Source organism: Bombyx mori, chromosome 2 (assembly GCF_030269925.1).
Source record: "Bombyx mori chromosome 2, ASM3026992v2".
NCBI classification, from domain to species: domain Eukaryota; kingdom Metazoa; phylum Arthropoda; class Insecta; order Lepidoptera; family Bombycidae; genus Bombyx; species Bombyx mori.
Genome location: NC_085108.1, coordinates 633078 through 654903, shown reverse-complemented (window position 1 = coordinate 654903; position 21826 = coordinate 633078). Strand labels below are relative to the sequence as shown.

The 21826-nt window shown below is 42.6% G+C and overlaps 1 protein-coding gene across 2 annotated transcripts in view; it reads right to left on the bottom strand.

Annotated features, from left to right (window-relative positions):
* LOC101746182 (atos homolog protein A) overlaps positions 1-21826 on the bottom strand; it is a 48494-nt gene continuing 26668 nt past the window's right edge. The window contains exons 1-10 of one of the 2 annotated variants that reach the window (XM_038015589.2): positions 17010-17477; positions 11456-11635; positions 9109-9219; positions 8143-8279; positions 6899-7036; positions 5177-6553; positions 4453-4601; positions 2204-2367; positions 966-1204; positions 1-477 (exon numbers count right to left, since the gene is read on the bottom strand). In XM_038015589.2, the coding sequence (XP_037871517.1) occupies positions 123-477; positions 966-1204; positions 2204-2367; positions 4453-4601; positions 5177-6553; positions 6899-7036; positions 8143-8279; positions 9109-9219; positions 11456-11635 (2850 nt within the window). In that variant the 5' untranslated portion in view covers positions 17010-17477 and the 3' untranslated portion in view covers positions 1-122. Of the gene's footprint in view, positions 478-965; positions 1205-2203; positions 2368-4452; positions 4602-5176; positions 6554-6898; positions 7037-8142; positions 8280-9108; positions 9220-11455; positions 11636-17009; positions 17478-21826 lie in introns of those variants that run through there. The other variant, XM_038015586.2, reaches the window with a different exon arrangement.

Sequence of the window (21826 nt, the reverse complement as noted above, 5' to 3'; positions counted from 1 at the left end):
GACAACTCGCATTTTGTTTATATATAAAAAAAAACAAAAAATATATTTATCTTTAATCATACAAGTCTACGCCGCAAGCGCAGCATCCGCTTATAGGGGAGAGGGGACCGTGGCGCGTGACGTCAGCGAGGAGAGTATCTGGGGTTGTCAGGGGCGTACGTGAAACTGCGTAGTTCGAACGCGACCCCATTGTGGTTCTCGTAGCCGAGCTCTCGCGCCCCCCTACGCGCCCCACCGGGGTCCGCGCCGGACCGGGCCCCCCCGGGGTCCCCACAACCGCCGAAAACACGGTTCGGGCCCCGGTCCGGCTCCCCGCGCACCGGTCCGGCGCTCCGGCTGGACGTCTGAGATCTATTCGAGTTCGAGATCGGTCTGAAGATGGAATGTACAGTCGCCGTGTCAACGTCCGCCTTCCTTGACACGAGTATCCGGATGTCCGTGTGCAAATACAGCTTTCCGGATTTTGAGGTCATGAACCTGCGAACGAAAGAGATCTTACTAACGTCTGATCTCAAGAGCGGACAAGAATGAATCGACCGTGTAATGTACTGTTATTCGACGCAGAGAATAGAAAAGAGGATGATTAGGAATTTAGAAGGCAATTACTACATAGGATACTCATATTTTATCGCTATCTCTGTCGCACACCCTTAATTAAATATAATATGTGACATAAAATATTTTCTGATACTTTTTGAAACCCGTTGTATCTATGTACCTATATCTATATATCTATGTAACAGAATCTCTGAACGTGATGTTCACCAACTTACAAGACGTGAGATTGACTTGAAAATGTGCACAAGGGTCAAGGGACCGATAATAATACAATAATTACTTTGGCATCTCTTGACGAAGGTCATCAGGACTTTTAGTTCAGTTGCTTGTATATTTACATACATCATTCAAAGGTATACATAATCAGATTTTGGAACGGAACTCAATTTGGTTTGGCGTCCTCTCACCTGAGATGTATGAGATACCGGAGCCACTTGTAGAGCATGCTGGTGCGCGGGGGCTCCGCCCCGGCAGGCATGTACAGTGTCCTCTGCCGGAGGAAGGTCCTCGCTGAAGGGGGCATCCCGCTCAGCTCGTATAGCACGACGAACATTTTCACGAGGGTCCCGTGAGGGTTAAACAGGGAGACCTGGATGGTCCCCGAGTGAGGTATGCGGTAGCCGCTTGGACCTAGGTTAATGTGACCCTGAAGAATAAATTAAATGTTGTGTGTACATCTGCTTACATACGTCACCCTGCTTTTTTTTCCTACCTAAGCTGATAGCCTTGAGAGGCTATTTCAGCGTAACCTTGACTAGTAGGTGAGCTCACGGGGCTCAAACCTGACGACGTTGCTAACACGAATCCTAGCAAGAGCCGTGCTTCGCAGAATCTACCGCCTGATCGGAAACCCGACCCACTGAGAAGATCCGGCGAGAAACTCAGTGGGTTGTGTCTATGGGTTAATTCACTCGTCGAGCCCTTCGTAGCAGGCGACGGGTTCGATGAGAAAGATGACCGGTGCTTGAGGTACCTAAAAGCACTGTTAGTGTATCCAGAGGATCCGAAATGACGTGTTTTGGGCGACGTCGACTGCTTTCCATTCTGTCCGCAGGATCGGGAATGGCCCGCTCTGCTGTGATCGACAGTGACTTGAGAGATGAAGAGAAAATCTCGACTGGACAAAAGCTGGGACGATGTTGACTCATTTTATTCGGCCAGGTCGCAGTGGCATATTGAGGGGGGGCGGCAAGGGAGGGCATCGTGCGCCGGGCGCTAATCACAAAGGGGCGCCAAATGGTGCACAAAAGCTTTCTTAATTTTTATTGATTTTTAGAAAATATTACACCGGTGCATCGCTCAACACGAATGCACCGGACGTCTTATCCCTCAGGCTACGACGACTTCAGGCATTTCTCAGCTTCTTAATATTATTCCTCCATGAGTTATTCGTGAAATATCAAGTACGCATTCATTCGATTAGATAAACTGATGCCTGTCTGTGGTATTAGAATCTCGAAACAGTCCCATCGCTCGATACAAATTCCGAGCGTCTTACTACAATTCTGGACCTACATGAGGTGTCATGTTTTTTTTTTCCTACCTAAGCTGATAGCCTTGAGAGGCTATATCAGCGTCGCCTTAACTAGTAGGTGAGCTCACGGGGCTCAAACCTGATGACCGGTAGCATGAGGACTGAGCTCACCATATAAGGAGCGTTGGTTCCTCCAGGCGCGTAGAAGAACACGGTGACGGGCAGCCTCCGGTGCGGCGGACACCACGACCCGGACGCGCCCAGCTCGGCGGTGAAACCCTGGACGGTCGCGACGGGCTCCAGTCGACCCTTCAGAGCCGACTCCTCGAAGCTGCCTGGCGATTACCACGGATACGTTTAAAGACATGTAACGTGGATCACGCTGACGGCTTGGCTTATAGGAGCGCTTAGTTTCAGAACCCTGGAGCTTACAATGGATTTAGATTTGACTGCTCTGTGATATAAATGGGCTACGCCAACCCGTATCAATCAATTATTAGGATTGGAATAAGACACGAATCTGTTAGTGGATAAGACTTTTGTTGAAATTTATATCTAAATAATTAACATTAAATACTGCTACCGACATCTGTTGTTGCTAATGTGAAACTAACCTATATTAGTATTTGTATGTTTTATCTTAATATATATAAATCTCGTGTCACAATGTTTGTCCTCAATGGACTCCTAAACCACTTAACCGATTATAATAAAATTCGCACACCATGTGCAGTTCGATCCAACTTGAGAGATAGGATGGTTTTTATTTCGATGAATGGTCGCAATATTTATTAATTAACAATTAAATGATTTCTTATGTTGATTTTTGTTATTAATTGTAAGTTTCATAAGTCTAAAACAGATGGCGCCTTAAATCAGTTTTTACAGACAATTGTTATACTGTGACTTTAATATCTCATAGATGGCGCTGTGCTAAAAATACCAACGTTTCACATAAGCTACAATTTAATGGCATAAGCACCACGTGTTTCTGAGGCTAAAGTATAAGTGAAATTTATTTCGTAGTAAACGCAATACAGTGAAATCCAATTGTTCTTACGTTGTCAATTTTTGGTATTAGCATAGGCGGCCGCGAGTTATTTAGAAACAAAAACCTAAGCCACAGCCACAGCAACGTGTGGCCGGGTCCGCTAGTCTGTATATAATTTTTGAATGAATAGAAACCAGTTCTCACTTGAATCTCAACGTTCTTGTTTTATTAGAACTTTGAATTCGAGACCAAAAATCTGGTTCACCTATACACACCCATCTGTTACAGGGACAAATAATCCTTCGAGAGTTAATGCTCCGTCTACACGTACCGTCTTGACTGATTGTTTAAAAACGCAATTTGTGATAAAAAGAATCATAGAACGGCTCTTCCTCACAAGCAGATCAATACGAGACTCTTTTTATTTATTTATAGTCTAGATCAACGAGCTAACGGTCCATCCGCTGTAAAAGGGCTACCGAAAGCTCATAGCACCAAAACTTGAAAGTGCATCTTCAGACATGAGTTTGAAGTCTCTTTTTCTCTACCTGTTCGCTGGTAGGAACTTAATTTTTCAAGTCGTGAGAGAGCACGGAATAGATAAATAAGGTTGGAAAGGCCTTTGCTCTTTACATTAGAACCAGTGTCGCCGCTTCATCCCCACTATTTTAATTTCTACACATACACATACTGTGATTACAAGTATTTCGCACACAACAAAAACACCCACACATAAATCTCAGGACAGATATTCGTTCGCAAACTAGCACAAAACACCCGTAGGCATACACACTCACACACGCAAAAAGGCAATAAAAATGTTCATACACGCTAGTCATGTCACGCATTAGCCATGTCAAATGTAAATATAGTCGAGAACTCTGTCGATGATTTTATTTCACCACATGGTCACCTCACTATCGACAACTGCACCACGGCCAATCAGGGCAAAGGCCGAAATTTCAAAGATTGAAGTGTAGAGAACGCAATGCATGTAGTACATTGGAAGCTGACTTGGTCATTGCGTTCATTGGGCGAGTACACATCGCGCAATGTATGCTCTTTATAACTTGCTGCAATAATATTGTTAATGTTTGGAATTTCATAATGCTCAGTATATTTTTATGTTTTAGACAAATAATATTGTAATTAAATGGTAATTTCGACTTACCGATCGAAAGATATACCTCCTTACTCTATGCTTGAGGTCTGATTTTTTGTTTTACAAGTTATAATTGCACAACACGGCACTATAAAGCGGAGATCTGTTCGCCCAAGTAGTCCGAAGCGCACTAAATGCGGTGAATGAAAGAATCGGTCGAGTTATGATTGTAGAGTCATAACTGTGGCACGCTTGCCCCGCCTACATTACCATTCCAACCTTATTTATCTATTCCGTGTGAGAGAGTATTGCTAGTGTTTAACTCACCCAAGAGTCCCCGGCTGGGTCCGATCCTGAGCTTGGCCGGGGCCGCGCCCGGGGTTCGGGCGGGGGGAGTGGGGGGGAGTGGACGGGGCGGGGGGGAGGCGGTGCCCGGGGGGGTCGGCGAGCGCGGCGCGATGCGGTGGAACAGAGCACTGGAACACACACGCGCGACGAATTAATAATAACAGTTTTGATACAAAATAATACGATTTGGAAGTCATCGTGGCCTAAACGATAAGACGTCCGGTGCATTCGTATCCAGCGATGCACCGGTGTTCGAATCCCACAGGCGGGTACCAATTTTTCTAATGAAATACGTACTCAACAAATGTTCACGACTGACTTTCCACGGTGAAGGAATAACATCGTGTAATAAAAATCAAACCCACGAAATTACAATTTGCGTAATCACTGGTGGTAGGACCTCTTGTGAGTCCGCACGGGTAGGTACCACCACTCCGCCTATTTCTGCCGTGAAGCTGTAATGCGTTTCGGTTTGAAGGGTGGGGCAGCCGTTGTAACTATACTTGAGACGTTAGAACTTATATCTCAAGGCGCATGGCGGCATTTACGTTGTAGATGTCTATGGTCTCCAGTAACCACTTAACACCAGGTGGACTGTAAGCTCGTTCTTTCGTCTAAGCAATAAAAAAAAAGACCAGGCTTCGCGGCAAACATGGCCAAAATGGCTACCGTCATTGACCCCCTACGAATCCCAGGAACATACCTTTTAATTCCGGAAACACCATTAATCGTGTCGTCGAAGTCGAAGCAGTTGGTTCCCCTTCTGAGCGGCGCCGGACTGGAGGTGAGCGGCAGGCCGGTCTTCGTGTGGAACACCATAGACGCGGCCGAGTCCAGGCGCCACTTGAACTTGTCGACGTCAGACGGGCTCGGGACGGGGGAGCCCCCTGCCACCCCCTCCGCCCCCGCCTCCCCCTCACACCGGTCGATGGTCCCGTACTCACACCTCTCGTAAAGAACGAACCCATCGTCGCTGACCGAATACGTCTTCTGCCTCTTGTCCCGCGGGCTACAGAACACCGTATCGTCCTTGTTCAGGTTCAATTCCGCGATGTCCTTCCGCTGCCTGTCCGTTATCACCTCCTCGATCCTGTCCGTGACCGGCAGCAGCCTCCGCAGCTTCGGTCTTCTAATTATACTATCACAATTAACATCACATTTGTGCTTCTTGCTGTTCTCGTCTTGGTAGACGGCCAGGTTGTAGGTCCCTTCTGAGCGCACGAGACGGCAACCCTCGCACTTCAGGCTCACCATCGTGCCGCACTGGCAGAAGGGCTCGTCGGTCTGCGTGGAAACCGTACTGGTCTTCTTGACTTCGATCTGCACGCAATCGGTCTCCGCGAAGGGAGATCTCGTCTCAATCCTGCTGGCTGGCAAGGTCAGGTACGTCTGATTCCTGTAGCATCCTATAGCTCTGAACCTGTCGAATCTGGCGGCCTGTAGTATCGGTATCGACGTGGTCTCTCTGTTCTTCTCCTCGTCTTGTTTCTTGGTTCTGCTCTCTTTCCTCAACCGCCTTTTGCATTTGGCTATCTCCTTCAGTCTCCTCTCGTCTAATCTCTTGGTCTTCTCTTTCTCGTCTAGTTCATCATCACAACTGCACTTGTGTTTTCCGTTTTCGCTGCACGGAGTCAGCATTCTATCATCTAAGACATTCTTTTCTATAAATACGTATTCGTTTTGGCTCTGGTGCGAAGCGGTCGGTCTCTTGACGTTGGCTGCATCGCATTTCGAGCCTAAGTTGAGATCATTCAGTTTCCCGACCAAATCTTCGTTCAGATTCTGGGGGATTTCTATGTTGAGCTGTCGTTTTTGGCAGGTACACTTGACGTTTGGTATATCTTCGATCCTGGGGAGGCTCTCGAGTACTACTTTCAAGTAGACGTTGTTACCGATGTCGGTCACGGGGAAATGGTGGTCTGTAGGGGGCTTAGAGAACTCGGTCGTGTTGTAATTCTCGCCAGGTATTTTAACGGAGTAGACGACGTTCAGTTTCCTCTGCTGTTCGTCGGGGAGGTCCTCCACGTCGCAGTTCGATTCGAGCTTTTTGTAATTGCACTTTTCGCGGCTGAGCTTTCTCCTGTTGACAATCGAGATTCGATGATTTAGTGGATTTAGTGCAGCGGTCGGGGAATCGGGGTAAATTACACCAAATAGGGGTAAAATGAAATAAACTTTTGTGAGTAAAAAGTATATATTGAAGCGAAACTTCTTTAGAATCGTGATTTCAAATTATCATGGGGGCTATAATATTATGAAAGATGCTAAAAAGAAGCGATTTCGTTTTTTTTTGTTCTTCGCCATGGCGTAATATCAACTTACACAAAAATATTTTGGGGTAATAATTAAAAAAGTTCCCCGACCGCTGATTTAATGTGACTGCTTCAGGGAATTTACTCCACTGGCGTGTCCTGCGAAATCCTACCTTCGTTCAGTGGGATTATCATCGGCTCCCGTCTCCTTGAGCCGGGCCAACCACGCCCCGAGCTGGGAGAAGTGCAGCTGTGATCGGATCGCGTTGAGCAGCCACTGCGACGTCGTGAAAGTTGGAGACTCGTGATTTCTGTAAAGAGAACGAATCCCTTAAAAACTTCCGGTTACGAAGAAAACTATTCACATCAAGAGTCATGACTTCATCGACTCGCCATTAATAAATATTTAGTCTTTCTAAATTTTCTTATCGCCTTCGTATGCGTTGGAGCATATAGCCAACCCGATGGTAACGGATGTTTGTTCACGCAAATTCACTTGTAATTATTACTCTGTAGAAACGAAATTGTTTATCTGTATTAGATCAGTACGAAGCCGTAATAATCTATGCTAATGTTCAGTTTTGTCATTCAACTACTCTGTTCGCTCTCTGCCCAAGCGCCTCTCACGCGAACGAACGCGTCTTCAGTACTCTTCAATCAGACTTGAATATAATTAAATGTTGTAATTCAGACAAAATACAATTGTTCATAGGAAGTCAGTGCTTTTATTACTCAGACTATCAGTACGTACGCTGCATGCGATCCAGCCGAGCCCGTCTGGTGGCCCATGAAAATCAGTAACCACGCTCATTCGACCGCCATATTCAACAGATGTTCATGGGTCATATACATTGATACATCAATGCAATTGACATTGATTGATTCTATGCCCCAAATGATTTGTTGTCTATGGGATCAGATAGGGCAATTACTACGTGAAGCTTTTAACACGTGTCAGTGTTGTCTTCTAACGTAGAGATGTATTCACAGTATTCACTGAGGACACAAATAAAACGATTCAGTGTTTTTTTTATTGCTTAGATGGGTGGACGAGCTCACAGCCCACCTGCTGTTAAGTGGTTACTGGAGCCCATAGACATTTACAACGCAAATGCGCCACCCACCTTCAGATATAAGTTTAAGGTCTCAGTATAGTTACAACGGCTGCCCCGCCCTTCAAGCCGAAACGCATTACTGCTTCACGGCAGAAATAGGCAGGGTGGTGGTACCTACCCGTGCGGACTCACATGAAGTCCTACCACCAGTAAATCTATGGATGAAGGACAACCATCAAATGATGTTGAAGCACCTCACCTAGACAACAGGCTTCTTTGACAACCCTTCCCTCACATCACACATCCACTGCTCAAACTGACCTCTGATTGGCTACAGAACCGACAAATTGTTCGATATTTACTTGTTGATAAGCGCTTGCATTGTCCACCTTTCGAGCAGCAAACCCCTGGGCTGTGAGTGCAGCTTATTGTACGAGGCTTCTTCGTCATCTCGATTTAGTGACATGAAGCATTCCCGGCAGTCTGGAGCCAGGAGTACCTGGAATATAGAAGCCAGGAGTTGATGAATGTCAACATCTGTGCTCATGATTGCTGACAATGAAAACTGTCGGTACAGAAGAAGTTAGAAGTCGTCGTGGCCTAAAGGATAAGACGTCCGGTGCATTCGTATGTAGCGATGCACCGGTGTTCGAATCCTGCAGGCGGGTACCAATTTTTCAAATGAAATACGTACTTGACAAATGTTCACGATTGACTTCCACGGTGAAGGAATAGCATCGTATAAAAAAATCAAACCCGTAAAATTATAATTTGCGTAATTACTGATGGTAGGAACTCTTGAGTCCGCACGGGTAGGTACCACCACCCCGCCTATTTCTGCCGTGAAGCAGTAATGCGTTTCGGTTTGGAGGGTGGAGCAGCCGTTGTAATTACTATACTGAGATCTTATAACTTATATCTCAAGGTGGGTGGCGCATTTACGTTGTAGATGTCTATGGACTCTGGTAACCACTTAACACCAGATTTGCTGTCGTCGTCCACCCATCTAAGCAATAAAAAAACAAGACTTTTTACACAGTTTCTTCTCTTTCTTCATTCTTGCCGTAATAGTAGATTGGCGGCGAGGAATGAGGACCAGACCAGGTTTATTATTAGTTAAACATGGTTAACATAATTAGTTACCATGAAACCTCTCACTCTGAGTCTGACGAAATATTATGAATTATCCTGACGTATCTGATGATCATTCAACAGCATCTACCTTCCAAATTGCTTACCACTGAACTTAATCCGCACGTATGAAGCTAATTTTACGGGTTTGGTCAGCTATCGGGGTGGAAAGAGAGTGTGTTATGTGTGATCCTCACCTCGATGCAAACCGGTATCTGTTCGTTCCATAGGGCGTGGACGTGACTACTGAGCTGGGCCTCTACATTCCTTTTGGGCTTGTCTGTCTCTGGTTTCGGCTGTGTTTGTACCTGCAATGTGTTTGCAGAAGAGTGAGATTTTTATTTTTAGATTTTACCTACCCGTGCGGACTCACAAGAGGTCCTACCACCAGTGACTAAAATCAGTAGCTAAAACACTGTTTACAAAGTTATTTTATAAAAAAGCGTCGGCGTGCAAATATCATTCAAAATGATTTACATTAAATGCAGTCACTAAATATGTTAATTAATTAAAATATCAAACAACAAAATGTATTAATTGAATAAGAATTAGTTATTTATATCATTAAACTAAAACAAAGAACAGAAAGAAGCTAATTTCAAAATAACTTAATGATTTATCATTTAAAAAATCGTTAACTGTATAACATCTTAAGGTTAATAATTTTTTCAAGTTCTTTTTAAATAAAAATAATTTGTCTTTTTTTTAAGGCATCAGGTAGCTTATAGCTATATACTTAAGGTGCCATACACAATGTACTTTTTTGCATAAGAGTTGTATTAGCACTGTGCGCAGAGAATAATTTATTTTGGTCGCGTCGGTTACGTTGCGAAACTACACCTATGGGTTTTAAACAATTTCATGAAGTACTTTCATGTAGATTTTAAGTCAGCATACTGATCAGTGGTCGGGTAACAGGAACGCATGTCGATGTGGAGCTTCTAAATATAGGCACGCGGTCGCGATATTTCGAGCATGTTGCGGGAAAATCGAAGCGGGCCACTAAAGATCATTCAAAAAATTACCAGGAGCACATATCCCTGTAGAAGGTCAAAATTGCCAACACAAAGAAGGAAATTATTATGCATGTTGAGGGAAAACGGGAGACGGGCCACTAAAGATCATTCAAAAAATTACCAGGAGCACATATCCCTGTGGAAGGTCAAAATTGCCAAAACAAAGAAGGAGGAAATTTATTATCCATGTTGTGGGAAAACCGAGACGGGCCACTAAAGATCATTCAAAAAATTACCAGGAGCACATATCCCTGTAGAAGGTCAAAATTGCCAAAACAAAGAAGGAGGAAATTTATTATCCATGTTGTGGGAAAACCGAGACGGGCCACTAAAGATCATTCAAAAAATTACCAGGAGCACATATCCCTGTAGAAGATCAAAATTGCCAAAACAAAGAAGGAAATATTAATTATCCATGTTGTGGGAAAATCGAGACGGGCCACTAAAGTTCATTCAAAAAAATTACCAGGAGCACATATCCCTGTAGAAGGTCAAAATTGCCAAAACAAAGAAGGAAATTAATTATGCATGTTGAGGGAAAATCGAGACGGGCCACTAAAGATCATTCAAAAAATTACCAGGAGCACATATCCCTGTAGAAGGTCAAAATTGCCAAAACAAAGAAGGAAATTTATTATCCATGTTGTGGGAAAATCGAGACGGGCCACTAAAGATCATTCAAAAAATTACCAGGAGCACATATCACTGTAGAAGGTCAAAATTGCCAAAACAAAGAAGGAAATTAATTATGCATGTTGAGGGAAAATTGAGACGGGCCACTAAAGATCATTCAAAAAATTACCAGGAGCACATATCCCTGTAGAAGGTCAAAATTGCCAAAACAAAGAAGGAAATTAATTATGCATGTTGAGGGAAAATTGAGACGGGCCACTAAAGATCATTCAAAAAATTACCAGGAGCACATATCCCTGTAGAAGGTCAAAATTGCCAAAACGAAGAAGGAAATTATTTTGCATGTTGTGGGAAAATCGAGACGGCCACTAAAGATCATTCAAAAAATTACCAGGAGCACATATCCCTGTAGAAGGTCAAAATTGCCAAAACAAAGAAGAAAATTATGCATGTTGAGGGAAAATCGAGACGGGCCACTAAAGATCATTCACTGATTACTGGTGGTAAGACCTCTTGTGAGTCCGCGCGGTTGGGTACCACTGCCCTGCCTATTTCTGCCGTGAAGCAGTAATGCGTTTCGGTTTGAAGGGTGGGGCAGTCGTTGTAACTATACTGAGACCTTAGAACTTATATCTCAAGGTGGGTCTCATTCCATAGCCGGATGGTACGTGGCAAAAAAGACCTCTGGAAACGCACTGTGGATGACCGCAGTGGCTCCAGGTAGTATGGATGAACTCTACTCCGGTGGCGGGCGGTGCGATAGTAAAAACGAGATGCCGCTATCATCTCGAACAATTCCTCAGAGCACTCCCCATGGAACATACGGTACAAAATACAGAGGGAACCGAAGTCCCTCCGCAGACCCAGAGGTTCCAAACGTACCAGGATAGCATACCTGTGTAGAGGTAGAAGGCTTCGCAGCGAGCAGTTTAGCGTGTAGCAGACGGTCACGGGTGGCAGCGGGGGCGCGGGAGGCGGGGCTGGTGCTTCTAGCTCTGATGATGAGACGTCCGAGCTGCAGAAGCAGGTTCGGTCCCGACGCCGGCTGGGCTGGCAGAGTCTCGCAACTGTGCATCTGGAATAAATAAATAAAATACCTGCAATTAAGATCCACTTACTACACACTAGTAAACGCTAGTAATTAAGCAGTAATTTTGAAGTCGTCGTGGCCTAAAGGATAAGACGTCCGGTGCATACGTGTTGAGCGATGCACCGGTGTTCGAATCTCAGACGGGTATCAATTTTTCTAATGAAATACGTACTCAACAAATGTTCACGATTGACTTCCACGGTTAAGGAATAACATCGTGTAATAAAAATCAAACCCGCAAAATTATGATTTGCGTAATTACTGGTGGTAGGACCTCTTGTGAGTCCGCACGGGTAGGTACCACCACCCTGCCTATTTCTGCCGTGAAGCAGTAATGCGTTTCGGTTTGAAGGGTAGGGCAGCCGTTGTAACTATACTTGAGACTTTAGAACTTATATCTCAAGGTGGGTGGGGCATTTACGTTGTAGATGTCTATGGGCTCCAGTAACCACTTGATACCAGGTGAGCTGTGAACTCGTCGACCCATCTAAAGAATAAAAAAGGTGGTATCCAACCATGCGCCTTTAGTGCACCATCCTGCCATAAAATCCCGGTGTGCGATCGCATTATAGTGAGGAAAGAACTCTACAATCCTTTCTCGGGAAATATCCTTACGATGCATTTCATTTTACGACATCCACGGAGAAAGATGATCGTTATATTCTAGACTATAACGCAAGTACGCAAGTGGACGAGTCACAGACCACCTGGTATTAAAGGGTATTTCGAGGATATCCCACACCGAATACTTCAAGTTGGCTCGCAGAATCCACTTTGCAGATAGAGGTGGACTCATCTCTTCCGTTATAGCAATAAAACAAACCCTCTTAACAGACAACAAAACCAGTTTTTTCGAAGGCTTTGTTCCGGAAATATACCACGATCTTCTTGAAAGACACAGATCCAAAATAGGTCATGCATCGGCGTCGCATTTTTGTCCCGTTCAGTTACAACGACGGGGTCAGCCCTTGACCCGATTCCGGGCACCCCGACCCAGCGACCCAGGAAACCGGGTCAAACGTGACGGGACGTGACGTAACGATCATTGTGGGACCGCTTTAGGAAGAGCTGTTTCGTGATTTTCATGAATCTCGTGAATAAATCTACATGGCTATATATGTCAATTATGAACGTGGTAGCCCTGGGTGATTGGCACAGATTGAGAGGAACGAAAGCGTTCGTGTCCTACTGAGCAAAACGCCCGTTATATTCCTGACAAGTGTTACAAATTCAAAAGTACCAAATTGTTGAAATCTATAATATAAATAAAAATGAATTGCTGTTCGTTAGTTCCACTAAAGCTCGAGAACGGCTGGACCTCATAACAAAACTTGCTTAAAAAAATAAACTTAGTACCATTACGAACTTTTTATTTATTGCTTAGATGGGTGGACGAGATCACGGTCCACCTGGTGTTAATAATGGGCTCCGGCAACTACTTAACACTAGGTGGGCTGAGAGCTTGTGTCCACTGATCTATGCAAAAAAAAATACAATTCGTTTTAACTCTAAGACACAGGCCACTTAGTTTCTTGTCGAATCTTCTCAGTGGGTCGCGTTTTGCGATCCGGTGGTAGATTCAGCGAAGCACTGCTTTTTCTAGGGCCAGTGTTAGCAAATTCACCAGACTGAACCCGGGTATCCTATTATAGCCCCTAGAAGTTACTATAATAAGTAGGGAAGAAAAAAAAAAATTTTTTTTTTTATTGCTAGGATGGGTGTACGAGCTCACAGCCCACCTGGTGTTAAGTAGTGGCCGGAGCCCATAGACATATATAACGTTAATGCGCCACCCGCCTTGAGATATAAGTTCTAAGGTCTCAGTATAGTTACAACGGCTGCCCCGACCTTCAAACCGAAACGCATTACTGCTTCACGGCAGAAATAGGCGGGGTGGCGGTACCTACCCGTGCGGACTCACAAGAGGTCCTACCACCAGTAAAACCAGTAAACAATTCGCATTTTTAAAAATGCCATGGACGATAGAATCATTTGGTTTAGTTCATACTAGTGGCCCGCTCCGGCTCCGCTCGGGTCTTTAATAAAAATTTTAACGATATTTGACGTTGTTTTATTTTTTTTTAATAAAAGAACACTCATTGCGGCACAACTATAACAGTTAGACATATGCTGTCGCGACATTTTTTGTAAATAATAATGTGTTCTACAAAGTCGTTGTACATTATTTTATTCTATCATCAATAGTTTTCGCAGGGCACGCGATGTAAAGTATATTAAATTTTTGGTAATATTTATACACCTTGGATTACATTATTGGAGTTTTAGTAAAGATCCCCAATTTTTTTCAACAAAGATTATAGTCTATGTCACTCGGGAATAGTGTAGCTTCCAAACAGTGAAAGAATTATTCAAATCGGTTCAGTAGTTTCGGAGCCTATTCAATACAAACAAACAAATCTTTTCCCTTTATATTATTAAGTATAGATACGATTGGCCAAGCGTTGGCGGCCGTCCAGAGATGTCTTAACATGTCGTTTATCTCGCTTATAAGTATGTTAACGAACGCGGAAATAACAGAAATCAAATCTGAATCTTTCACCGAGACCGGGCGATCGGTTACGAGTTAAATATAGTTCATCTTGAAGGCATTCGGCGGCTTGACGCAATCTTTCGACAGCGCTATGGCTCCGAAATTATATATTTAACATTATTAATGCCATCATACCCGATCCTGTAGACCGACTGGTAAACAGTCGACGTCGCCCAAAACATGTCATTACGGATCCTCCCGATCTATAAACAGTGCTTTTAGGTACCTCACACACCGGTCACCGTCCTCGCCGAACCCGTCGCGTCGCTTCCGACGTAGGGCTTGACGAGCGAATTAACCCATAGACACAGCCCATAGAGGTTCTCGCCGGGTCTTCTCAGTGGGTCGCGTTTCCGATCCGGTGGTAGATTCTGCGAAGCACTGCTCTTGCTAGGGCCAGTGTTAGCAACACTCCGGTTTGAGCCCCGTGAGCTCACCTACACGTAAGGGTGAAGCTGAAATAGCCTCTCAAGGCTATCAGCATAGGTAGGAAAAACAAAAAAATTAATGCGACAAAAAAAAACAAAAAAAAACGTGAAAGCCCTACTTATCGCCTGACGAAAATACAATAAAAACCATGTCTGGTTTGATAAGAGCAGACCTTGCTATTACTATTACCGATAAGAGTTTATGATAAGTCATTCCTTATCATTTGCGGGTTCGCTATTTGGGTTTTGAGGTTAGTCTGGTAACGTAGCGGTCACCCATCCCAGTGATAGCAAGATTGTGCGACGCTTCACTTGGATCGCGAATCACCTGCAGTTTTAAAGACCCATTTAGGACTGATTTTAAAGACTCATTTAGGTAGAAGGGGGATATGATTTTGATGCTACATTCGATTACGGACAGGCCATTGATACCGGTCACCGAATTCAAATCCGGTTGTAGTTCCTTCTATCGAAACGGATATGCTGTGAAACCTTACCCGGTTAGTCAGAACGATTCTAAATGTGTTTTGAGCTATCAGCCTCGTCAAAAAGTTCCGATTGCGACAGATACTTAGTGCATTCAAATTTAAAAAAAAAACTAAAATCTATAAACATTTTTTTTGGTCTAGTAACATTGTTTTTTACTTTTTACGTTTTGTGCTCATTACGAGTCAACAGTGAGCGTATTTAAACCGACTAGAAAAAAGGAATAGGTTCCCAATTCGACTATAATTTTTATGTTTTTTACCTATGGATTATTTTCTTGGTGAACTGATTTGATGATTTCTTTTTAATTTGCAAATTTGTGCTTCTCATGTGGTTCCCATCTATCAAGATCTGACCGTTAGTTTTAGAGCTATCCTTAGTATCGTATATTTAATTGACTTGTCGATATTAATGATATTCTCTTTCCATTTTGTTTGTGTTTTTTTTGTACTTTTTTACTATAGCAACACACACGATTTTCACGTCCGCCAATGAAACGCCCGCGCGCCATTCTCATCGCGCGGGCTCCCTAGACCAACTAAAAACAACATGGCGTCCGGTGGCATCTCAAAAATACAATTTACTTCATTTTGTTTTCACGAATGCTCTCGATAATGAGCTCATCGTTAAATACACGAAAATATAAACTTATCTCTTTCATTATCGATGATATAGGACGGAACAAATCACGGGACTCTTCAGTTTATTTTCTAAACGTCAAAATATCAGCGAGCGACGTCCGCCATGACACTCTTTTTCTTTCAAATCAAGCCGCCAAGAGCGACGCATCGATTTTTATACATATTTTAAGTCTTTAATTTATCATATAAAAACAAATAAATATCTCAAAACAATAAATACAGTCCACGCTCATTTACCATAACGCAATAGGACCATTTTATATGAAGCGGTTACTGTCGCCCATAGATATAATATAATGCAAATTCCGCGCGACTTTTGCGACATGACTTCAAAGCATCAAATGTATGACGGACGTTGCATCGTTGTTATGGCTGCCCCCGGTCACCGTCCTCGCCGAACCCGTCGCTTGCCACGAAGGGCTTGACGAGTAATTTAACCCATACACAGCCCGCTGAGTTTCTCGCCGGATCTTCTCAGTGGGTCGCGATTCCGATCCGGTGGTATATTCTGCAAAGCACTGCTCATGCTAGGGCCAGTATTAGCAATACTCCCGGTTTGAGCCCCGTGAGCTCACCTACACGTCAAGGGGAAGCTGAAATAGCCTCTCAAGGCTATCAGCATAAGTAGGGGTGCCTTACGGCTGAAATTCACAGGATGCTGGTACTGCCTGAGCTTACTTTACCATCAGTAAATGCGTATTAACGTATTCCCCGGTGACTCCTTTTGCTCCAGTGCTCACCGCGCAGACGTGGTTTTTACTGGTGGTAGGACCACTTGTGAGTCCGCACGGGTAGGTACCACCACCCTGCCTATTTCTGCCGTGAAGCAGTAATGCGTTTCGGCTTGAAGGGTGGGGCAGCCGATGTAACTATACTGAGACTTTAGAACTTATATCTCAAGGTGGGTGGCGCATTTACGTTGTAGATGTCGATGGCTCCAGTAACCACTTAACACCAGGTGGGCTGTGAGCTAGTCCACCCATCTAAGCAATAAAAACGTTAATTTATTTAAGCGCAAAAAAATTATAATTTAAAAACGAACCAAACAACTGGTTACACACAGGCGGATGTTTATCAACATTGAAACACGCGAATGCTAAATTTAGAAGCGGCCGCGTGTCTTCCGCGCTTCAATAGGCCATTGATAACAGCAGACGTTACAATTTTGCGCGAGTTAATTAGTTGTAGGTAGTTTCTGAGGGCGCACTTAGCGTTTTTCGGACGGTCGTCGTATTCATCGTAGTCACACTTACCGCTTTACACAATAACAGCTGTTACGCGCGACTTCAACTGCGCGATGAAGGAATAATGTCAATTTAGTTTTCTAAGGTTTCATGTAACACTTTCCCGTGAGATTCACATGCTTTTTCGGGGCCAAAGATAGCTTAAGTCACGCCTTTTTTTTTCGGGCCGGGTGCCTAACCTCCTACGAGGTAGCTTAAGTCACTCCTGATTTAACGTTGTCACTTTTTTTTTTAAAAATTATAACAATTCATTACTTAATTTCAACGCGAAAGAATGATATGACACCTATAAGATCACAACATCACTCATGTGCACAATTCAACTTACAATCACTGCTAATAATGTTGCACTTATTATATTTTTTTAAATTAGGAGATTCTCAATTCGACTATATTTTTGTTAATTTATATTTTATACCTTTGTACTTTTTTTATTATTTCTCCTGCGTAAGAACTAACCAGTGATTTTAATGACAATAGCGTGCGTAATGTGCACTTCGAAACAATTATTAGTTCAGATTTCATTCTTTTATCGTTCGTAAACATTGAGATCATTACATACATACATAGTTACATAATTACGTGTGCTATTATCTGAGCGACAACTCAACGACAACAAAGATGAATGCGCTGAACGACTCACCAACAACGCGTTGCTACGGACGTTTTAAAAGGCAATTAGGTTTTTTCGTCAATTGGCCAATGAGGTACACGACCCGCCCGTTGCGCCGTCCGCTAAATGGCCCAGAAAAATCTATCTTATTTTATTGTTGAACAGTGCGCTACGATTTTTTTAATGATTGATAGAGTCTTAGTGGCCCAGAGGCTTTTCTAGTTTCAGTAGGGCAGGTGGGCGAGCAAAGGCACAGCCAGGAGGGGTGGAATACTGGTGGTAGGACCTCTTGTGAGTTCGCGCGAGTAGGTACCACCACTCTGCCGTGAAGCAGTAATGCGTTTCGGTTTGAAGGGCGGGGCAGCCGTTGTAACTATACTTGAGACCTTAGAACTGATATCTCAAGGTGGGTGGCGCATTTACGTCGTAAGTGTCTATGGGCTCCAGTTACCATTTAACACCAGGTGGGCTGTGAGCTCGTCCATCCACCTAAGCAATAAAAAAAAACTGCTGACAGCTACTCGAGCGCCTCCAAAGGAAACCTCAAAACTCAAAAGTAGCGGCTTCGCGAATGAATCTACTACCGGATCGGAATCGCGACCCGCTGAGAAGATCCGGCAAGAAACTCAGCGGGCTGATGTTTAGGTTAGGTTGCACGTCGACCTCTTTGTCGACTTCGACGAGTACGGTTACCAGGGTCCCTACTCCTAGTGCTAGAGCCTAATGTAAGGGTTATTGGATCTGATGGATCTTTAAGGACGTGTCTAGGGCGTCGACGGTGACTGGCTCCTGCGTGATCAGGATTCGGGGAGACGCGCAACGACCGCATCTATAAAATGTATGAGAAGCGAGCCATTAGTTCGAAGTAAAGCCTTCGTCAAACAGAACGCGTAATTAGCGCGCGTCAGAGCACTAAACTGACGCCGCGCTATGACGCCGAGATGTGCTGTACTACTACGGTAACATACCGTCAAACAGAGCCCCAGCGCTATAAGTACGCAGCGCTCTATCGCGGCGTTAGGACGCTTTGACGTCAGGCGTTGTAATTTTTTACAAATTTTATTTTAGCGTCCGAGTGAATGTGTATTAAAATACTAGATAATGCCCGAAAAAATTATATAAATAGTTAGAAAATACCCATGCTTATACAATGCCACATCTGAATCACTCGATTTCTTAATACTTTTAAATTTTCACACTGCTATCGAAAGGCATTATGATTTGGCGAATGCGTTGCGTCAAGGAGCGTTGGACTCATCTAGTCAATTTGAAGAGCGCGACGTTAAGTACGCGGCGCTAAGTACGCGTTCTGTTTGACGAAGGCTTAAGAGTTTGTTTATGGTACGATCGATTTGTAGAGCGTTTCTAAACGTTGACGTCATTGTGCAAATACCGGCAGGTTCTAGGGTAGAGTGAAATTCAAACACCACAATATATTTTTTAATGCTTATATGTGTGGACCAGCTCACAGCCCACCTGGTGTTAAATGGTTACTGGAGCCCATAGACATCTACGACTTAAATGCGCCACCCACCTTGAGATATAAGTTCTAAGGTCTCAGTATAGTTACGACGGCTGCCCCACCCTTCAAACCGAAACGCATTACTGCTTCACGGCAGAAATAGGCGGGGTGGTGGGACCTACCCGTGCGGACTCACAAGAGGTCCTACCACCAGTATACCACCCCTAACTTCATTGTTCCTGTAACTTCTACTAACACTAAAGACTTAAGTAACTTAACACTGAAGAGAGAGACAACCGAATATGTATTTAGGATTTAGTCTGCAAAAGAATGAGATAGAACATTTCTAAAGGTTCCTACTTGTAACGTACCCAAATTGTCACGTATCTTTTTCATTGTTTGCATTATGAACTTATAATTATTTTTTTAATTAGATAAACTAACGAAGGTCGGTTATTCGTATTTCGTAATGGTGTTTGGCAAATCAATAAGCACGTAAACCCTTAAAATCCAATATCAATAAATTACTGAGCTAAAAAAAAACAAAATGTGTGCAATTCACACGTGGTAGAAGTGAAACCTTCCAAAATTAAAATACAATTATCCTAAACGTCTTAAGTATATGTAAAATTTTGTCATTAGTAAATAATTGTAAGGTAGCGCCCTCTGTGAATTGATATTTTAATTTCACGTATAATCCTAAATTAAAATTCACTACAAGAGCTTTCATACACACGTTAGTATTAAAAAATCTCACAGATGGCGCTGTATTAAATAGTATGTATATTTCTGTCTCATTCTTTGCTGGCTTCATCCTACACATTTTTGTATTTGTGTCTCTTACCTGTCGTTTTTTCCGTTGCATCCGGTTTGAAATCACAACGATTCTAAAGAAGTTTTCACTTCAAAAACCTTTTCTACTGAGAATTAATTGTGAATTAGGATAATAAGGACGTAAATAACAGTTAGTAATAACAAAAAAATTGTAATAGATTGCCACCGCGTGAGAGCGGGATAGCGAGATGTTCCCACCACGCACACGCTCTTTCTAATGACCAAACATTAATTGACTAATTGTTGACGTAATTTTCCACACACAAAGGCAAAATTTTTCAATTAAGCTTCGTTGTACAAAGTAATGAAAATAATAAATGTATACGGAAAATAATTGAATATGCAATTTCGAAAAGGGCACATGTCGCATATTTTGTGAAATACGTTTTTTTCATATATGTACATGTAGTTTTGAGGCTTACCTACAACCATTTTATAATAATTCCAATAATTTTCAATTGCTAATTAACACTAACATATATCTCAAAAGTTAATATTTTAAATTTTACACTGCTTTAGAAAATAATCAGTTTTTTTTATTTCCTGAACATTTTACATTTTCAGAAATGTGCCCTTTTCGAAGTTGCATATTCAATTATAATTGTTGATTTTTATTTATCTCCTAATTACATTACAGCACCAGTTAACAAAACTGCGCATCGCAGTTGTACTAGGATATCATGGATAGCACAGAGCTCTTAAGAGTTTTTCTTGAATTATTATTCTACGCTAGTTTAGATCGCAAAACGTAGGTGACGCAATATGTTTTAAGACAAAGACCTTTGTCTTTACATAATATTATAATACGTCCTATGATTCGTGTTGTGAATTAGTGAAATAAGTGTTTTTGAAGTGAAAACTTCTTTAGCATCGTCGTGATTGGAAAGTCGATGAAACACGACACCTAAATTCATAAGATTTAACATGGGAGAAAATGAGATAGCAGATATTTAAAAGGTTTTCATAAATTCGTGGTTCTCTTTGTGCTCTGCGTCGCGTCGTACCTAATATTCGTACATAATAAATTCTGAATAAATCTATGTAATATATACGAATAAAATGTAAAATAATAATTATCAAACCTATGATCATTACTAAAACCTACAATTAAAAAATCCTCTTCACGAAATTTTATATTCGTCTCATTATTATCTTGAAGCCAAAATTTTTGAAGGTTTCACTTCTCCCACGTGTGTATTGCACACATGTTTTTTTAACATGTTTTTTTTTATGATTAACTAATTGTTTATTTTTATTATTTTTCTATGCTTAGGCTATGTTCAGTGTACCTCAGTATGCTGAAAGATAGAAGATATATTTTATATATATTTTTTACATTCAGCATTATAAAGCAACAAGAGTACCAGGCTGACATAACATTAAAGAAGAGTTTTATATGTTAATGCCATGAAGACCTTCACGGTACGCCAATGTTTTCCGACCATTAATAAACGAAATTAACATTCACTTCTACGACTTAAGGCTCAATATAAAATTAAAGCGGTTACGACCTTGTGAATACGATCGAACACGTTGATTTAATCCGAGCGAATGAAATAATCGAATTTAAACTTTAAATCGAACGAGCGGTAGGTTGTTTTTCTATTGGGGCGCGTATGTGTTCGAATTTGGAACTGTATTCGAATGCAGCGTGACGTCACGCGACCTCTCCCCGAGCCCTTCTGACCTAGATCGGCTGTCGTCAAGCGGAAAATACTTCAAGCGAACGCTTTAAATCTATTAACGTCCATCGTATTAAATTATTAAAGCGCTTCAATCGCTAGGCGTCTCTCGGTCTAGACTGGTTCTGTGTTGCTTTTACGTAACAAAATAAACCTTGGCGCGTATTAACTAAAGTTCTAACACATTACTAGTGGTCGATGGTCGATGGTCGTGGTCGAAATTCGAACCTAATTA